At 40.7% G+C, this 17,428-nt stretch overlaps 1 protein-coding gene and 1 non-coding gene across 6 annotated transcripts in view; one reads left to right on the top strand and one right to left on the bottom strand.

Annotated features, from left to right (window-relative positions):
* Positions 1–17,428, top strand: part of OSBPL3 (oxysterol binding protein like 3) — a 226,841-nt gene that overhangs the window by 172,938 nt on the left and 36,475 nt on the right. For all 5 annotated transcript variants that reach the window (XM_027765935.1, XM_027765934.1, XM_027765936.1 and 2 more), the window contains 4 exons: positions 1,642–1,776; positions 2,752–2,845; positions 8,752–9,002; positions 12,114–12,251. In XM_027765935.1, coding sequence (XP_027621736.1) covers positions 1,642–1,776; positions 2,752–2,845; positions 8,752–9,002; positions 12,114–12,251 — 618 coding nt within the window. The remainder of the gene's footprint in view (positions 1–1,641; positions 1,777–2,751; positions 2,846–8,751; positions 9,003–12,113; positions 12,252–17,428) is intronic.
* On the bottom strand, positions 11,030–11,160 carry LOC114004758 (small nucleolar RNA SNORA40). The gene has a single exon (XR_003546829.1). It is a non-coding gene; the product is annotated as a small nucleolar RNA SNORA40 (small nucleolar RNA).

Raw genomic sequence — 17,428 nt, forward strand, 5'->3', positions numbered from 1 at the left:
TAGCCACTACGTCATCTGCTGGTCCCTACGGCTGGCTCTTTTTTTCAAAAAGAGACAGCGCTACCTTGAAGATGACAGATGTGATACTTATATTAGGTTGTTGGGAAAGTCATAATGTATTTTTTTTATGTTTTTCTATGCAAAAATATGTCATGACTTTTCCGATGACCCCGTAGGCTCTAAAGTGATCTTTTTGTTAGGATGGAGAAGGAAGGGCTACAATGGATATTAAAATAGGCAGGATCTTTAATACTTTGGGCAGATGTCTTAGGAAGAATCCAAGAGAAAGAGTTATATACTTCAAGGTGTTCCCGAAGTGAACACTGCATGAGGTAGCTGCCTGCCCTTTATTAATTATGAACATCTGTGAGGTCCTTCTGTCATAACATCTCCTCTTTGGGTATAACTTATATTTATGGCTCTGCAGAGTATACCTGTACTCATAAAACTTCAGGGTGAGACACAGTCTGCCTGAACTTTTGTTCCCCAAATTGTTCTGAAACTCACATATCTGGTACATAATGACATAGAAATAGCTCCTATATCAGCCCAGTGAAAAATGGGAACTGTTTGGGAAGCTCCAGGGAACCATCTGCTCTGTTTCCAAGGAGTAAACTGTTTTGAATCTATTCTTTTTCCTTGGGTGGAGCTGCTATAAAGCTCTTCCCAAGCCAAAGCTCCCTAATCAGAATCAATCTCCCCTTCCTCGGCTTTGGTAGCACTTTGTTCCACAGTCTTGGTCCGATGTGTGTTGGGGTGTGTTGTCTGCACCATTCACTCAGGCCAGCACCTTAGCCTGTCCATGAAAATATTTCCCTCCCAGCCAGCTCAGGGCTATATACAAGTCGTCTGCTCAGTCTGTTCAGTTGAATTGGATTTTCACTTGCAAACAAAATAGAAAGCACACTCCCCAAATATTTAGATCCTTCCCAGAGGAAAGTCTAGACATAGCACAGTGGAGAATGGAGGACCACACAAGATGGAATATTAGTGATACTCTATTGTGTTGTTTGTACAGAGGTTTATAAAGAGGATTGGGGATTTTTTTTTTCCCTTGAAGAGTCATGGTGAGCAGAGGAAGACAAAGGGAATGTGTCTCATTTATCCATGAATAATGAATGACCTGCCACTGGGGGACTTCTGCATCAGAACACACTATTCATTTGTCAAGGGACACCTCAAAGCAGCATGTTGGCTGCTGAGAAAACGCAGGGGCAGGAGAAGACTATGTTGCAAAGATATACACTGAGGGCAGTTGAGAGGCAATTTTAGGATGAAAAGAAATACCCAGCAGTGGTAGAGAATAAGAAGCTACGATTCAGAGAGTGCTGGGATTTTTCTTCCCTTCAATGGAACAAAGGTTGACCTGGACTGCCGTTGTTTGCCTTGAAATGTGTGCATGTATGTGTATGAGCAGCGACGATGCCTATGAAGGAGGTGTCTGTCTGAAGGAGAGCCTCACTCTTCATTCGGCTTTGCATGAGGCGTTTTGTCCTCAGCTTCGGAGCCGACCTCTGCTGTGAGTTTCTTGTTTGCATGGCCCTGTGATCTTGTGCATTATGCAACTGCATCATTTGGTTATTTTGCTTCTCTTGAGACTGTTTCTAAATATATACGTTTTTGGTTTTGTTCTTTAAATAGGAAAACTCCAGAGATGAAAACCGAGCTCTAGTGCACCAGCTTTCCAATGAAAGTCGGCTCTCCATCACGGACTCCCTGTCAGAGTTTTTTGATGCACAAGAAGTTCTCCTATCTCCAAGTTCTTCAGAAAATGAGGTTTGAGCACTGTTTTCAGTTAGGTGCCTTGAATCTCTTTTGTTGCTCCGTTGATTAACCTGTTCAGTAAAATTCCACATTATATATATATATATATGCATATATACTCAAAATTTAATGACCCCTTATACCATTCCATTCTGAAGCTCCTCCCATCTCCCATAGCTCATACCCAAAAGGCATAAAATGATACAAGATGTTAGAGGAAAAAAGTTGTAAAAATAGAGAGCGGTGGACACTTCTTCCGCTTTTATTATTTATTTGTTATACGTTTTTTCAAGTACAGATTACTAATTTTGACTTCTATCTAATCAATACTGTAGTATTTCCACTGTAAGGAAAAAATTGACATCCTAAATTTTTTAATCATGGAGTTTGACCCATGTTAACTTATAACGTATAATGATCATATAATGATCATATTATTATAATTAACTTATAGTCTATAATAGCCCTTAAAATTATTGTTAAAAAAAGGCACACTTTATATCACTTAAAATTATTGTTAAAAAAAGGCACACTTTCCTGATTAGTTAACATTACCAAGTATAAATGTGTACTGATAATTCTACCTCTAAGTATAGAAATAGTAATCTTGTTTCTATGTTAACTCACGTAGAAGATTCTTATCACAAATAGTTCACAAATTTTAACTTCTTCTACCTAAATACTAAGAAATTCTGAAACTACAGTCTGAATTAACATGAATGTTTGTAATAACTAAAATCTTGAGTTTACTTGCCTATTTTATTATGAAAATAAGAAGGTACAAGAAGTTTAATAACAGGTGTTTGCTATTAACACCTCCTAGGCAGGTTGGTGTATAGGCCGCTATGAAAATAGTATCTTAAAATTATGTCGTTAAGTTGCATGTGGGACCCAAAATGTTTGATTACTTGTCATAAGGATTTTATAAAAATCTGGCTCTGTTTACTCTTACTCTAACGTATGTTAATTATTTCTTCTTTCCCATAGATTTCTGATGATGATTCATACGTCAGTGACATAAGTGATAATCTTTCCTTAGACAATCTCAGTAATGATTTAGATAATGAAAGACAGACTTTGGGTAAGATTTACGTCTTGTATATGGTTGAATAGTCCCTCTGTGACTCTATTAGCATGTTGCATTTTTGTCAGGCCAGCCCTGTGGTCTAGTGATTAAGGGAGCTGGATCCCACTTGGCCAACCATACAGTTTGAATCCCTGATCTAGAGGCTTAAAAACACTGAACACATGTGTGTACATGCACCCAAAATCCCAATGAGACACAGAAATAAAGGAGAAAGTAATGTGGCATGACCATGTTCCGTTAGGGGGATGCTTTTTCCTTCTTCCTCCTCTTTGTCTCTTTGGTAAGTATACAGCATAACTTCTGGCAAAATTAAAGGGAAGAAAAAAAAAAAAAAGAGCATAGCATTTGCTATTAGGGATCTTGAAGTCTCCATAATTTGGGAATTTGGTAGGGCTTATATAATAAAATTTCTGGTGTAAGTGATAGTTTACTTCATATTCTTCAAGATAACACATTTGAAAATAACAATGCTTCCTTCTAGAAGCAGGGACCTTCACACTATCCTAAAATATTCCTTTATTAGTAGCTGATCCTAAGAGGGAAAAATTATGGCCAAAAGGATCTTTTATAACACTAAACCCTGTGGCATACCTGAAGCATCTGGCTATCACCCAAATTGTTCTGATTTAGGACTTTAGAGAGCGGGCTGAAGCCTGTTTAGGAAGATGCTTTTAAGAGGAATCTACCCAATGGGCAGTTGTCTGCATTGGTGCTGGTAGCATCAGATACCTCCAGGTTTAGCATTTCGTGATTAGGCCTTGAGGTCTCTAGGTTTATCTGAACCACGCATTGGCTACTCGAAGCACCACCTGTGTTCACATATGCACGGAGAGAGGATAGAGACCGTGTCAGGCATCTTTCTGATGTTTTAGTGTTTCTCTTCTCAATGAGTGTGTGTGAACTATGATGATGAATTGTTATTCAAATGCTGAAGAGGCACTCCTTTAGGACGGCAGAATAGAGAAGAGCATCATTTCAGCACCACACCTGCTGGAAGTGACACATTCATCATGCTCTGTATTTTGCTTGAAATGTTTTTGGAGAGATGAACTCCTTGGTGGAACAGTCTAAAAGACAGTTGGGGGACCAGCAGGAGGCATGGTGGTTAAGGTGCTGCACTCCCACACGGCTGACCACAGTTCAAGTACCAAACCTGGTGACTTGCCTTCTCACTTTCTCTCTCTCTCTCTGTCTCTCTCTGGTCAAATGAAAAAATGAATGAATAAATAAAATTAAATAAATAATTCTTAAAAAAAAAAAAAAGAGCCAGTTGGTTCTAAGGAGAAGTCCAATAATACAGACTCGAGATCAGATGTTAATTATCTAAAAACAAGGAAGTAAATTAAAAGATGAAGAATCATCTTACCTCAGCAAACAGCATATGCCAAGATGGCACTCCCTCTTTCAACGAGGAAGACACCTACAGAGGTCCTCCGTCTCTCTGAGGCTTTAGTGAGGGAGCCACAGGTAGCAGAGCGAATGGAGGTTCCAAGGTCATTATCTAGGTCCTATGACTGGGACTGTGCTGGGTTGGCGCCAGCCAAGAAAAGCAGATAAGCCGTTAGGGCTGGTTTTCTGTATCTTATTCTACAACTATTTTGCTGGAATGCTAACTAATGTTGCTTTCGCTTGAACAAACAGCAGAACCTAGGTTTTTTTCTCATCTGTATTTGTATATTAAAAATGAGTGTCCTCTAGTTCTTGACAGACATTTTCTTAGGAGGGTTCAATTTCTAAACATCAGTACTCTAATGAAAATATTGGATACAGAAAAAACCTTTACATCCTGTAACAGTTTTGCCTGCAAAAGGAAGTAGGTTTTGAAATCAAGGTCTTGATATACTATTATACTAGAATTTCTCTGAATGTGTAGTAAACCTTAGGTAATTAGAGTGTTTCTTGTTCATTAATCCCCACCAAATCACTGGGCACATATTAGAATCTGTTACTGCGCTGAGTGCACTGTGGGGAGGCTACATGGCTAAGGATATGAATTCAGGAATGAGACTTCAGTTAATTTACTTAGACTCCAGCTCCAGCACTCTCTGGTTGTGTGTTCTAGGGCATGCGACTTAACTTCTCTGTGCCTTATTTTCTTCATTTGTAAAATGGGGATAATAATACTGTGCGCTGCAAAATAATTTTTTGCATAGAAAAAAAACCAGAAAAATGCATCATGACTTTTCTGATGACCCAGTATATACCAATAAAATACGTTGGTGTAATGTGGAAGAATTCATTTGCAAATAGGCACAGTTGGGATAGGAAAGGATTTGAGAGCATTAAATAAAGGGAAAGATTGATATATTGATATACCTAAATTGCAAATATTCTATTTATCCAAAAAACTCCATGAAACAAATTTAAATGCCAAATGGAGATTATTAAATTGTAAAACATATAAAAAACAAAGATTATGGTGTGACTACTTACACAGGTAGTTGACAATTCAAAAAAGTCGAAATGCTCATGAAAGCGTCTCAACTACAGTAGAAATTTTTAGAATGTAAGTGAGTGCATGAAGATCATACTGTCTACCTTCCAATTTGACAAAAATGAAAAATGGAGACCAGTAGTTAGCATAATGGCTATGTCGCTGGACTCCCATGTAGTTGACTGCGGTTCATGTCCCAGACCCGGTGGCTTAAAACTCATGCCGGGCGTGTGTGCGTGCGTGCCCAAGATCCCAAGAGGAGAATGGAGGAGAAGGGATTGTGGCATGGCCATCCCCCCGGGGGCATTATCTAGGTCCTATGACTGGGACTGTGCTGGGTTGGCGCCAGCCAAGAAAAGCAGATAAGCCGTTAGGGCTGGTTTTCTGTATCTTATTCTACAACTATTTTGCTGGAATGCTAACTAATGTTGCTTTCGCTTGAACAAACAGCAGAACCTAGGTTTTTTTCTCATCTGTATTTGTATATTAAAAATGAGTGTCCTCTAGTTCTTGACAGACATTTTCTTAGGAGGGTTCAATTTCTAAACATCAGTACTCTAATGAAAATATTGGATACAGAAAAAACCTTTACATCCTGTAACAGTTTTGCCTGCAAAAGGAAGTAGGTTTTGAAATCAAGGTCTTGATATACTATTATACTAGAATTTCTCTGAATGTGTAGTAAACCTTAGGTAATTAGAGTGTTTCTTGTTCATTAATCCCCACCAAATCACTGGGCACATATTAGAATCTGTTACTGCGCTGAGTGCACTGTGGGGAGGCTACATGGCTAAGGATATGAATTCAGGAATGAGACTTCAGTTAATTTACTTAGACTCCAGCTCCAGCACTCTCTGGTTGTGTGTTCTAGGGCATGCGACTTAACTTCTCTGTGCCTTATTTTCTTCATTTGTAAAATGGGGATAATAATACTGTGCGCTGCAAAATAATTTTTTGCATAGAAAAAAAACCAGAAAAATGCATCATGACTTTTCTGATGACCCAGTATATACCAATAAAATACGTTGGTGTAATGTGGAAGAATTCATTTGCAAATAGGCACAGTTGGGATAGGAAAGGATTTGAGAGCATTAAATAAAGGGAAAGATTGATATATTGATATACCTAAATTGCAAATATTCTATTTATCCAAAAAACTCCATGAAACAAATTTAAATGCCAAATGGAGATTATTAAATTGTAAAACATATAAAAAACAAAGATTATGGTGTGACTACTTACACAGGTAGTTGACAATTCAAAAAAGTCGAAATGCTCATGAAAGCGTCTCAACTACAGTAGAAATTTTTAGAATGTAAGTGAGTGCATGAAGATCATACTGTCTACCTTCCAATTTGACAAAAATGAAAAATGGAGACCAGTAGTTAGCATAATGGCTATGTCGCTGGACTCCCATGTAGTTGACTGCGGTTCATGTCCCAGACCCGGTGGCTTAAAACTCATGCCGGGCGTGTGTGCGTGCGTGCCCAAGATCCCAAGAGGAGAATGGAGGAGAAGGGATTGTGGCATGGCCATCCCCCCGGGGGGTGATTTCTCACTTTCTGTTTCTCTGTCTCTCTCTGTCTGTCTGGCGAGTGCACGCAACCTAGAGCAAAAACCTCTCCAAGTAAATCAATAAATAAATTTTTTTTTTTTAGAAAAATGAAAAATGGTAAGCGTGGAAAAGCCTCAGGAGATGGATACTCACATGCTGCCAATAAATGGGGAAATTGGTTCAACCTTTTTGACGAGTAGTCTAATCCTTTGAATTGAAAGTTGAAAAAATATTCATGTTCTCTGGCATAGTAATCCCACTTCTATATATTCTAAGGAAATCATCAAAAATAAAGGCACTATCTAAATATGTGTTGGTTTTGTTTTGTTATTTACATCACAACACACTGAGACAAATCAAAAAGTCCAACAGTAGATGAATGATTCAGTAAATGATGGCATATCTGTGCCATGAAGTATTTTTAGTGTCACTAAAAATGATGTGTTAGGAGAATTTTAAATAACATGGAAAAAATCTTTCTCTTAGCTAAGTAAGCCGAACCTAAAATTGATACAGTGTATGAACTACAAATTGAATATCCCTTACCACAAAAGCCTGAGATTAAAAATGTTGCAGATTCTTTTTGGATTTTGGAATATCTGCATATACATTGCATTTTTGGTGTCACGTCAGAGATCAAAAAGTTTTGGATTTTGGAGCACTTTGGATTTTTGGATAATGGATGTTCAACTTGTATACAGATGGAGAAAACACTAAATGGAAGATACTCCAAAATTTAAATGGGTGCTACTTTTGGGTGGTAGAATTAGGGATGACCTTTTTTTAATTTATAATTTTCCTGTAATAAGCACAATTGTTTTTAATGAGAATTTAAGTGATTTTTTGTTTGTTTGTTTAAAACTTTGTTTCTTTTTTTTTCTTAATTTTTTTGACAGAGGGTACATGCACTCTCTGGAGAAAGAAACAGAAGGAAAATGGGAAAAAAACATCCCCCTATGGGACATGGTCACACCACAATCCTGTCTCCTCCATCTCTCCCTCCCGCTGGGATTCTGGGCACACTCACGTGGCCATTGTGTTTTTCAAATCACCTGATCTGGGCTTCAACCTCATGATCGGCCATGTAGTCCAGGTCCCTTAACTACCAAACCAAAGGCAGGCCATATAAGTTTTTATAACCAGTAATCTGCTATAGGCTTAAAATCTGATTTCTGATTTTATTTTAAGTATATATAAACTCCAAAAACTAGCTTTTGAATAGGAAATTAAGGGCTACTCTCCCCCCTTTTCAAGAGAGAGATTTTTGTTATAGGACAAAAATGTGTGAACTCTCCAGAGAGAGAGAGACAGTGAGAAATCACCCCCCAGCAGGGATTACCACACTGCAGTCTGTTCTCCATTCTTCTCCCGGGATTTTGGGCATACATGCACATGCTCTTGGTGTGAGTTTCAGGCCTCAGGTTCTAGGACTCGAACCATGGTCAACCATGTGGGAGTCCAGCAACATAACCATAACACCATCTGCTGGTCCCAGGGGCCTCCCTATGAATAAAATCCCTGAGTTTTGGTGCATGGATTTTTGGTATTGAATCGCTCAGAATTCTTTTGCTTATTTTCTGGCATCTAGTCATTCTTTGGATAACTCAGTTTAATAGTAGAATACTTGCTAAGTGAGGCTTTATTTATGGATCTTTTTAAGAATTATTTTTATTTAACTTTATTCATTTATTCATTTTATTTTATTTGATCAGAAAGGGACAGAGTGAGAGAGAAAGAGAGAGAAATGAGAAAGCAAGTCTCCAGGTTCAGGACTCAAACTGTGCTCAGCCACGTAGGAGTCCAATACCCTTAACCACCAGGCCACTTGCCAGTCCGATTTATGGATTTTTAGAAGGTAATACAATATAATAAAAAGCTTTATAGAGATATCCTGGCCTCTTTCTCTTTCAGGGCCTGTTCTTGAAAGGGGCGAGGAGGCCAAGTCCAAAAGGAGAACTTGCTTGCCGGCGCCTGGCCCCAACACCAGTAACATCAGCTTGTGGAACATCCTGAGAAATAACATAGGGAAGGACCTGTCGAAGGTGGCCATGCCGGTGGAGTTAAACGAGCCCTTGAACACGCTGCAGAGGCTCTGTGAGGAGCTGGAGTACAGCGAGCTTCTGGACAAGGCCGCGCAAATTCCCAATTCTCTGGAAAGGATGGTGAGGATGCAGCTCCCAAGGGCACCATCCTCCTTCTGTGCCTGAGCCCTGAGGTCATTCACATGATCGATCAGAGCCTGGAGTGGAGCTCTCCTCCACACCCCGGTTTCATTTTGATTGCTCCTCAGATAGGTGCATTTCTCAGAGGTCTGCTCTCCTGCCTGGCTGTTTCCAGTCACCCTGTCAGGATTTGACATCGGGAAGGAGGTGCTTGTCTTTGGCAGCTGGTGCCTGGGGGACTTCTGCCCTGTGGTTTCTGCTTTCTCCAGAAGCCTTCCATCTGATCATCTGATATGCCTGACTGGAAAACATGTCTTTAGGGCTGTCTACGTGTTTATTTTTACTACCCCGGGTGGACAGAATTTAATTTCTTGAGCTGTTTTTCTCATCCAGGGTAAATTTCCCTGGAGAATGTTTGTGTTTATTTCTGGAATTGTCCCATCTCCTAGGTTTTTGGAAACTATTGTTCACAGAAGTTGTTTTCACATCAGAATGATTCCTTTTTTCCCTCTCTCTCTTATTTTATAGAATAAGTTTTTTAAAAAAGCATCCTAGAAAAATCCTCATTCTGTTCTGCGCTCAGTGTTAACTCAGTCCTGGGCTATTGACCTTCGAAGGGGCTTCCAAGTATTTCTCATGTGTCCAGCCTCATGGGGGAGTGGACTGGGGAGATACGAGGGGGGAGACTGTGGTCAAATTGGCCCTTTCTATCACTGGGACTGACTTTGTTCTTGGAAACTGGGTGTTTTGGCCTCTCTTTATTCCTTATATGTTGCCCAGCAAACAGGAAGTTCATCTGTAGGAGATGCTAAATCCCTCGGGGGTGCCTCTCCCCTGGGCATGAGCTGATTGGCTGAACTGGAATCAGGGCACACCCTCTTGGCCCCCCAACTTCACCAGCTTAGCCATGCCAGAGCCTTACCATTGCTGGGGGATGCTGTTCCTTTTCTTAGTTCTAAGAATTCTGCATTTTCACCCTCATGAAAACTTTATGAGGGTTAAACTTCAGTGATTTGAAGACTAAGGGGTAATCTTAACTATTGCCAAAGGAGACATCTGTAGTCATTCCACTCAGTCTCCAGGGCTCCCCTAGTCAAAGAGACTTACTTTCTTGATACTAATGATAATAAGGGTAGGAAAGAAAAACGAGCTCTGTGTGTGTGTGTGTGTGTGTGTGTGTGTGTGTGTGTGTGTTTAATCTTTATTATTTCCCTCAGAGAATTCTGTTGAAAAAAAATGGAGGCACATAGCTTTTAAGGCAAGTGTTAGAAGTCAACATTCCTCAGCAGTTCTTTTCTTTAAAGAAAATGATTGACTTTGAAGATGAAAGTATCTTAAGAGATTTTCATTCTCATGACAGTTTACAGACCCTTAGGATGTTCACCTGATTGATCCAAATCACTGACCTTGAGCAGAAGTTTGAGGAAAGGCTTCCCATCCCCAGCACAACCACTGAGCGGGAACTATGTCCCATGGGTTTTATTTCTGTCTCATGGGTCAGCTTATGCTCCCACTTAGGTTCTTTCTCATGTCATCCACCCGAATGAAGGGTGCTATATTTTGCCTACCCCCCCCTTACTTTCTCCTCTGTCTGTCATTATGATTACTACTTTTATAGATTTCATTGTATTTAGAATTATGAAGTTGCTTCAGGTTGGCTCAGCATTCCTTACATCCAGTGTGACCGTTCTGTGTCACAGGGACAAACATATGAGTAAGCCCAGGAAGGAGCAGGCTGTCACAGAAGGAACTGACTTAAGTTTAGTAAATTGTTTTTAATTGCCAAAGATGCATATGTTCATCAGAGAGATGAGAGAAAGGAGGAGAGGAATAAAGTACTGTCTGCTGGGGTGTGGTCACACCACAATCATTTCTCCATCCTGTTGAGATTTGGGGCATGAACACACATGAGCCTGACGTGTTTTCCAAGCCACTGGGGCCGGGATTCGAACCACAGTCAGCCACGTGAGCTCTGACTCCCTTCACCGCCAGGCTATGGGGTGACCTTAGTGAATTTTTTTTTCCCCAGGATACTTGCTCTTATATGTCAAAACTCATACTGAGCAATGAGTTCTAGGTTGCAAAAGAGGATTTATTTTTTGCAACCATGTATAAGGCATTATTCACAAGTTAGACAAACAAAACAAGCAGAACTGCTAAGAATGAATGTTTCTAAGCTGTTCAGCTGCTCCAAGCATTCTATAGCGTAAGATAGTAAAGTGGGTCCTAATATAGGCAACACCAGAAGTTTTTCAAAGGTTACCAATTAGGGGACATTTATGAAAATTATTCAGCTTTTCTTCAATATAAAAAATGTAATAAAATGTGCAGAGAAGAAAAAAAAATATTGAGATGATTACTACTCACTATTTTAAAAGCAAGTTTACTATCACTAAGTTGAACATTTTTGGCCAAAAAAAAAAAAAAAAGGACAAAAATGGTTATATATTTCTTTGATGCCCAAAAATTGCTGATAAAAATGCTGAGACCCTCACAGTGTGAGGTCTGCTAAAGGATGTTGCTCATTCCATGTTCCTTTTATTTATGCATGTATATACATATATTTTGGCGGGAAGGGGGCGATGTTTCATGAAGAACTTTAAAGCTATTGTGTCCTGTGGCTTGTTTCCCAGGCTCAAGAAATGACTCTCAGAGATTCTTTGATTGAAATCAATGTTTGGGTTTCTACATTATAAAATACTATTTCTGTTCTCCATCCCAAAAGCACAATATCAGAATTCTCAGAAAATGTCAGGCTTCAAGACTCAGCTTAACAGTTCAAAAAACAGTGTAGTTCATTTTACAAATGTCTTTATCTCAATAGCGTCTCCTAGCTTTTCAGTATCAAAATAAAAGGGCAATTTAAACATGTCTGGTTAATTTGTATCTGAGCCAAAATGGACATCATTTAAACTTGTAGCTTTAAGCCTATGTTGGTTCGATTGTCTTTAGAACAAAGACAACTTTTTGGCTTTATGAAATAAAACCGAAGAGAGATAAATCAAGGTTATATGTGTGTGTCTGTGTATGTGTGTGTGTTTTAATCTCTTTGTGCAAAATTAATTTCTTGGCTATGCAGAAATAACAATGTGTTTTCCCTCCTTTCCTTAGGTGTATGTGGCAGCCTTTGCAATATCAGCGTATGCATCTAGCTACTTCCGAGCTGGGAGCAAGCCATTTAATCCAGTTCTTGGAGAAACGTATGAATGTATTCGTGAGGACAAGGGCTTCCGTTTTTTCTCAGAGCAGGTGGATATACACTCTTTGTTTGTTGGGAGGGGTTGCTTATGTCCCCTTTTATATGTCCTTCTGAAATATTTATTTTCCACCTTTCATTGGCTTCAAAGCAACTGAGATAATTACAGTGCTTTGAAACACAAAGAGGGCGATGGATTTCTCTTCATCGAAACCTCACCACCACCCGTGGTCATAAAGGCTCTAGTCATTCTGAGCCTTTGCTTGGCTGTGTGCACTGACGTGGTTTTTTTCTTTAAAACCATTTAGTGAAAGGAATTTTTAAAACATGAAACATTTGCCCAGACTGCAATTTAGAGGTTAAAGCGTGCTCTCTAACTCGCTGACATTGCCGTTCAAGAACCTGGATGCCCCCATCAGACTAGATAGCAACAAATAAGCACATTTTTCTTTTTTTTTTTTTTTGAGAGGTTTTTCACTATAGGGTGCGTGTGCTCGCCAGCCAGACAGAGAGAGACAGAGAAACAGAAAGCGAGAAATCACCTCCCCCAGGAGGATGACCACACCACAATCCCTTCTCCTCCATTCTCCTCTCGGGATCTTGGGCACACACGCACACGCACCCGGCGTGAGTTTTAAGCCACCGGGTCCGGGATGCGAACAGCGGTCGACTACGTGGGAATCCAGCAACATAGCCATTACGCTAACTGCTGGTTCCCAGCACATTTTTTTGATTAGGATTTAGTAGGAATCATCCACTCAGGTATTTATTCATTCAAGTCAAGAAATTATTTATTGAATTTGTGCCATCAGCTTGGCACTGTTCCAGGGGCAACGATACCACAATGGGGTAGGGGGTTCGGGAATCAGACAGGGATGCCTGGCTCCTCTAACGGATGGGTGGACGGATGTACCTTATACCTGGGCAGCCAGAGGTTCCATTAGACTCTGCCCATTTGAGAACTGGCATAGAGTAGTATTCAGGAGTCAGTCAGTCTTGGTTCAACCCTACCGCTTCCTAGCTTTGTAACCTGGGGCAAGTTACTTCACTTCTCTCTGCTTTAGATTTCGCTGCAAAGTAAAGATGATGAGAATGGTGCTCAGCTCAAATAGCTTTGTGATGATTAAATTAGATGCTGTCTGCAAAGCACTCAGAACAGTGTCTGATACATGAAATGTAAACGCTGGAGGGGGGTTGCTGTCGCGACTGATGCATGACAGCGTGGTTCGCAGTAACAGAATGTTGGGAACATCCGAAATATCTGCCAGTAAGAAATTGTTCCACTAACACAGAGTGGCTGCATACTGAAAATAAAAAAAAGAACCTTCTCCCTTCGTGCAAGACAGCAATTGAGCACATTAGCCCTCTGTCATCTCTATCAGCCAAGGGACAATAAACACCATTGCTTCGATATTTCTCCCTTTCCAGTTCTAAAAAACTGAGACACAAGGGGAGTGGATCACTAAATTTTTCTTTTCCTTTCTGTTATCTAGCTGCCCTTTTTTATCAACAGATTGTCCCTGTGGAGATAGGAAGGTGAAGGATGATGTGAAAATGGGGCTTGTCTAAATTGTAAATGGCAAGCGGTGTTCTCTGGAACTCACAGGGGAATGAATATACAATTATCCCAATGCATGTAGCCTGCCAGTTAGAAGCTAAAATGAGGAATTAAACACTGATATGGGGGGGGGGTGTTAAGTCAGTAGTTAAAAAAGGATAACAATTTGAATCTGTCTGATTCAAATTCAACTGAGTTATTTAAAACTAAATCTAAAATGGGATGAGAATAAATGAAAATATAATTTGGTTACCATGGAATTATATGTACTCTTGTGAAAAAAAAAAATAAATAAAGCCCCAAAATAGCCCCAAACTACAGCAGACAATTGGGACAGGATGAATAGCTGTAAGAAAGGAGTAGTAACATGAGCTTGTGTAAAGCTAAGCTTCAGTCCTCTGAGCCCGGATGGGGCAGGGCAAAACTCATTTGCTGCTTGTGTATTCTCTAAGGTGGCACAAGGAGAGAAACCAGAGGTCCTGGGCATGTGTGCACAGGGACAGAAAGAACATTATATAACTTTGTCTTCAGTTCCGGAAGTGGATCCCAAGGAAATAAGCAAGAAAGGGATCTGACTATTCCGTGTAGCATAGGATGTGCTGGGTGTAGGATCTGTACACCTCCTGCTTTAAATCCTACCCTCACCGTCTACTCTGTGTGTGGCCTGTATAAGCTCCTTAAACTTTCCGAGCCTTAGGTCTATTTTGTTTGTTTGTTTTGTTTTTAAGTCTATAAGACAGAAATGGTGATGCTTGGCTCACAAGTGATAGGAAGGCTTAAACGATATAATACATTGATGCAAATGTTCAGGAAATGGCTACTACTCTTATTTTTAGAGGAAATGTTTAAAATGCCTTTTAATCTAGAATGTTCAAACTAAAACACTAGTGTTGGAAAGGCAGAGATGAGCTTTAAAAATGGCTTGATCAAATCAAACTAGAAAGGCGTACATTCACTCTAACATATGCCTTTACTATGTTGAAAATAAGGTATGATATGTCTACTCCACTAGTGCAAGCAGCTCAAAGAGGTGTGATGTCACTAGTGAGCCCTGATACGAAGCCAGCCAACAAGCAGCCAGGAGTCCTCACAGCTGGCTTCACCATGGCAATACTGCCAGTCTTGATCATAATGAAGCTGCTTCGTCTGCCTGGAGCTTAGCCTGTTGGCCTCAGATTGATTGAGTTAATAATGGATAAATCTCTTAGGGATATATATATATTCATGCTAGCTAGACCTATTGAAGTCTGATGTATAAACTAGAATACTACTATATGCATTTACTGTGAAAAATACATTTGCTATGGGGACCAGAAAGCTTTGGCCAGCATGGTCAGATACGGCTGCTCAGCAGGCAGATTATCTAGAAGCCATATGAAGATCATAGATGACTGCGTCATAAGGAAATGAGGCTATATGTGTCAGTGGACCACACTACCTTCTGCCTTAAGGCAGGGTAGAGACCAGTAGATGGCATGATGGTTACATTGCTGGACTCCCATGTATTCGACTGTGATTTGAATCCCGGACAGACCCAGCGACTTAAAACTCACGTCGGGTGTGTGTGTGTACATGCGTGCGTGCGTGCCCAATATCCTGAGAGGAGAATGGAGGAAAAGGGATTGTGGTGTGGCCATCCCCCCAAGGGGTGATTTCTTGCTCTCTGTCTCCCTGGCAAGTGCACATGCCCTATAGCAAAGTCTCTCTCTCAAAAAAAAAAAAAAAAAAAAAAAAAAAAACTCAAAAAAAAAAAAAAAAAAAAGGAGTGGGTAGTATGGAACCAGCAGGTGGCATATTGGTTAAGTCATTGGACTCCCATGTGGCCCACCAAGATTCCCATTCTGGACCCGGAGGCCTGAAACTCACACCAGGTGCATGTATGCGCATGTCAAAAAACCCAAGAGGAGACTGGAAGAAAGGGGAATACAATGAGTCCATCTCCCCTAGAGTGGTACTGGGGGGTGATCTCTTGCTTTGTCTCTCTGTCCTCTATCTCTCCAGTGAGTGTACACATCTTATAGCAAAAAACCTCTTTAAAAAAAAAAAAAGTGGGAAGGGTTTGGGGCCAGGACCATTCTTTTTTTTTTGGAGAGATTTTTGCTATAGGGCGCGTGCGCTTGACAGACAGACAGAGAGAGACATAGAGACAGAAAGTGAGAAATCACCCCCCAGGGGGGATGGTCACGCCGCAATCCCTTCTCCTCCATTCTCCTCTCGGGATCTTGGGCACGCACGCTTGAGTTTTAAGCCACCGGGTCCGGGACGTGAACCACGGTTGACTACGCGGGAGTCCAGCCACATAGCCATTACGCTAACTGCTGGTTCCCAGGACCATTCTTTTCCTGGCAAGCAGGAAACAAATCATTTCAGCCCACTCTGGCCATCCCCTACTCTCTGACCTTGTTTATGCTGACCAGCTGACTCCTACATGAACGCCTTCTAATTTAACCCACCTAAAGAGAACATTTTTTCTGTTTCATGCTAGTACCTGCTCTTTTCTGCTTCCAGCCCAGAAGACAATCTACTTTCACAGAGACTCCATCATCCATTATGTAGAGGTGAAATACTTGAGCTCTTAGAGTTCTGAAGTTTCTTTGCTTTCCTCCACCTCTCTAAAAGTAGAGCCATTTCCACTACCTCCCCATCTGGTGCTGGCCACATTAGCTAGCACAAGCCTGTCCCATCTGGGCTTTCTAAAATGAGTATAAGTTCCTGAATGACTCATCTAATCAACTGGGAAGGGCCCACAAATTGATATTTTTGGGCGAATTTTATTCTAAGGAGGCTATTGATGGAAATCATATCTCCCAGCTAAAGGATATGGAAAGAAACAACTTGGCTTCTCTACTGGGTTTTCTGGACAACAAAGTGTGTGATGTGAAAAGCAGCGGCTCTCTCTTTCCCCCAAGTCCCTGATATGTTGCTCTGCGGTTGGGTGGGTATGGCCGTGTTCGAGGTGAGTGTCCAGGGCAATTAAAGTATTATAATTGTTGCGTCAGAGAGCTCGGCTGCCTCAAAGTTTGCCTCTATTATTTCTCACCTAAAAGAACCAAACACGCGATACAAAATGGCATGCAGTCCAAAGCCAGAGAAAGCATTGTCTTGTTCAGATTTTCATTATAACAATTAAGGATTAGGTTTATAGCGTGCTTTATGCTTTCACATTTGTACATAATTTTATTCAGTCTCCAGAATGGCTTGGTGTGGGAGGAAGGCAAGGATCAGTCACAGGCCAGGATACCAAGGCCTGGAGGATTCGAATTTTCCAGTGCCTTTCAAATGATGCTAGAACCCAGACCCTCTGTTTTTATCTCAGTACCCTTTCCTCCCTCACCCCTTCTGGAGTCTCTCTAGTGCCAATGCCTAGGGCTCTCAGCGTTGTTGGCTGCTGATGTGAACACAGCCTTGTGTAATACTTTTTATGGGATGGAATGTTGCCTGTCACTTCAATTTTTCAGGCTCCGAACTCTCCTAGGACTTTGTTCTTGGTTCCCTTTGTGGTCTCGGGTGTGGCCTTTGTAAATGAGGAACAGTCAGGAGTAAGTCATGAACATTCCTGTTCTGTGCTTTAACCCTCTGCCTGTTCTATCTTCTCAAGGGTTTCCTGTGTACCAAGAGCTCTGACTCAGCCTTGGTTTTCTTAATAACCCCAGAAAATGTGAGATTCAGCAG

This window comes from Tupaia chinensis, unplaced genomic scaffold, assembly GCF_000334495.1.
Source record: "Tupaia chinensis unplaced genomic scaffold, TupChi_1.0 Scaffold139943_1, whole genome shotgun sequence".
Lineage (NCBI taxonomy): Eukaryota > Metazoa > Chordata > Mammalia > Scandentia > Tupaiidae > Tupaia > Tupaia belangeri.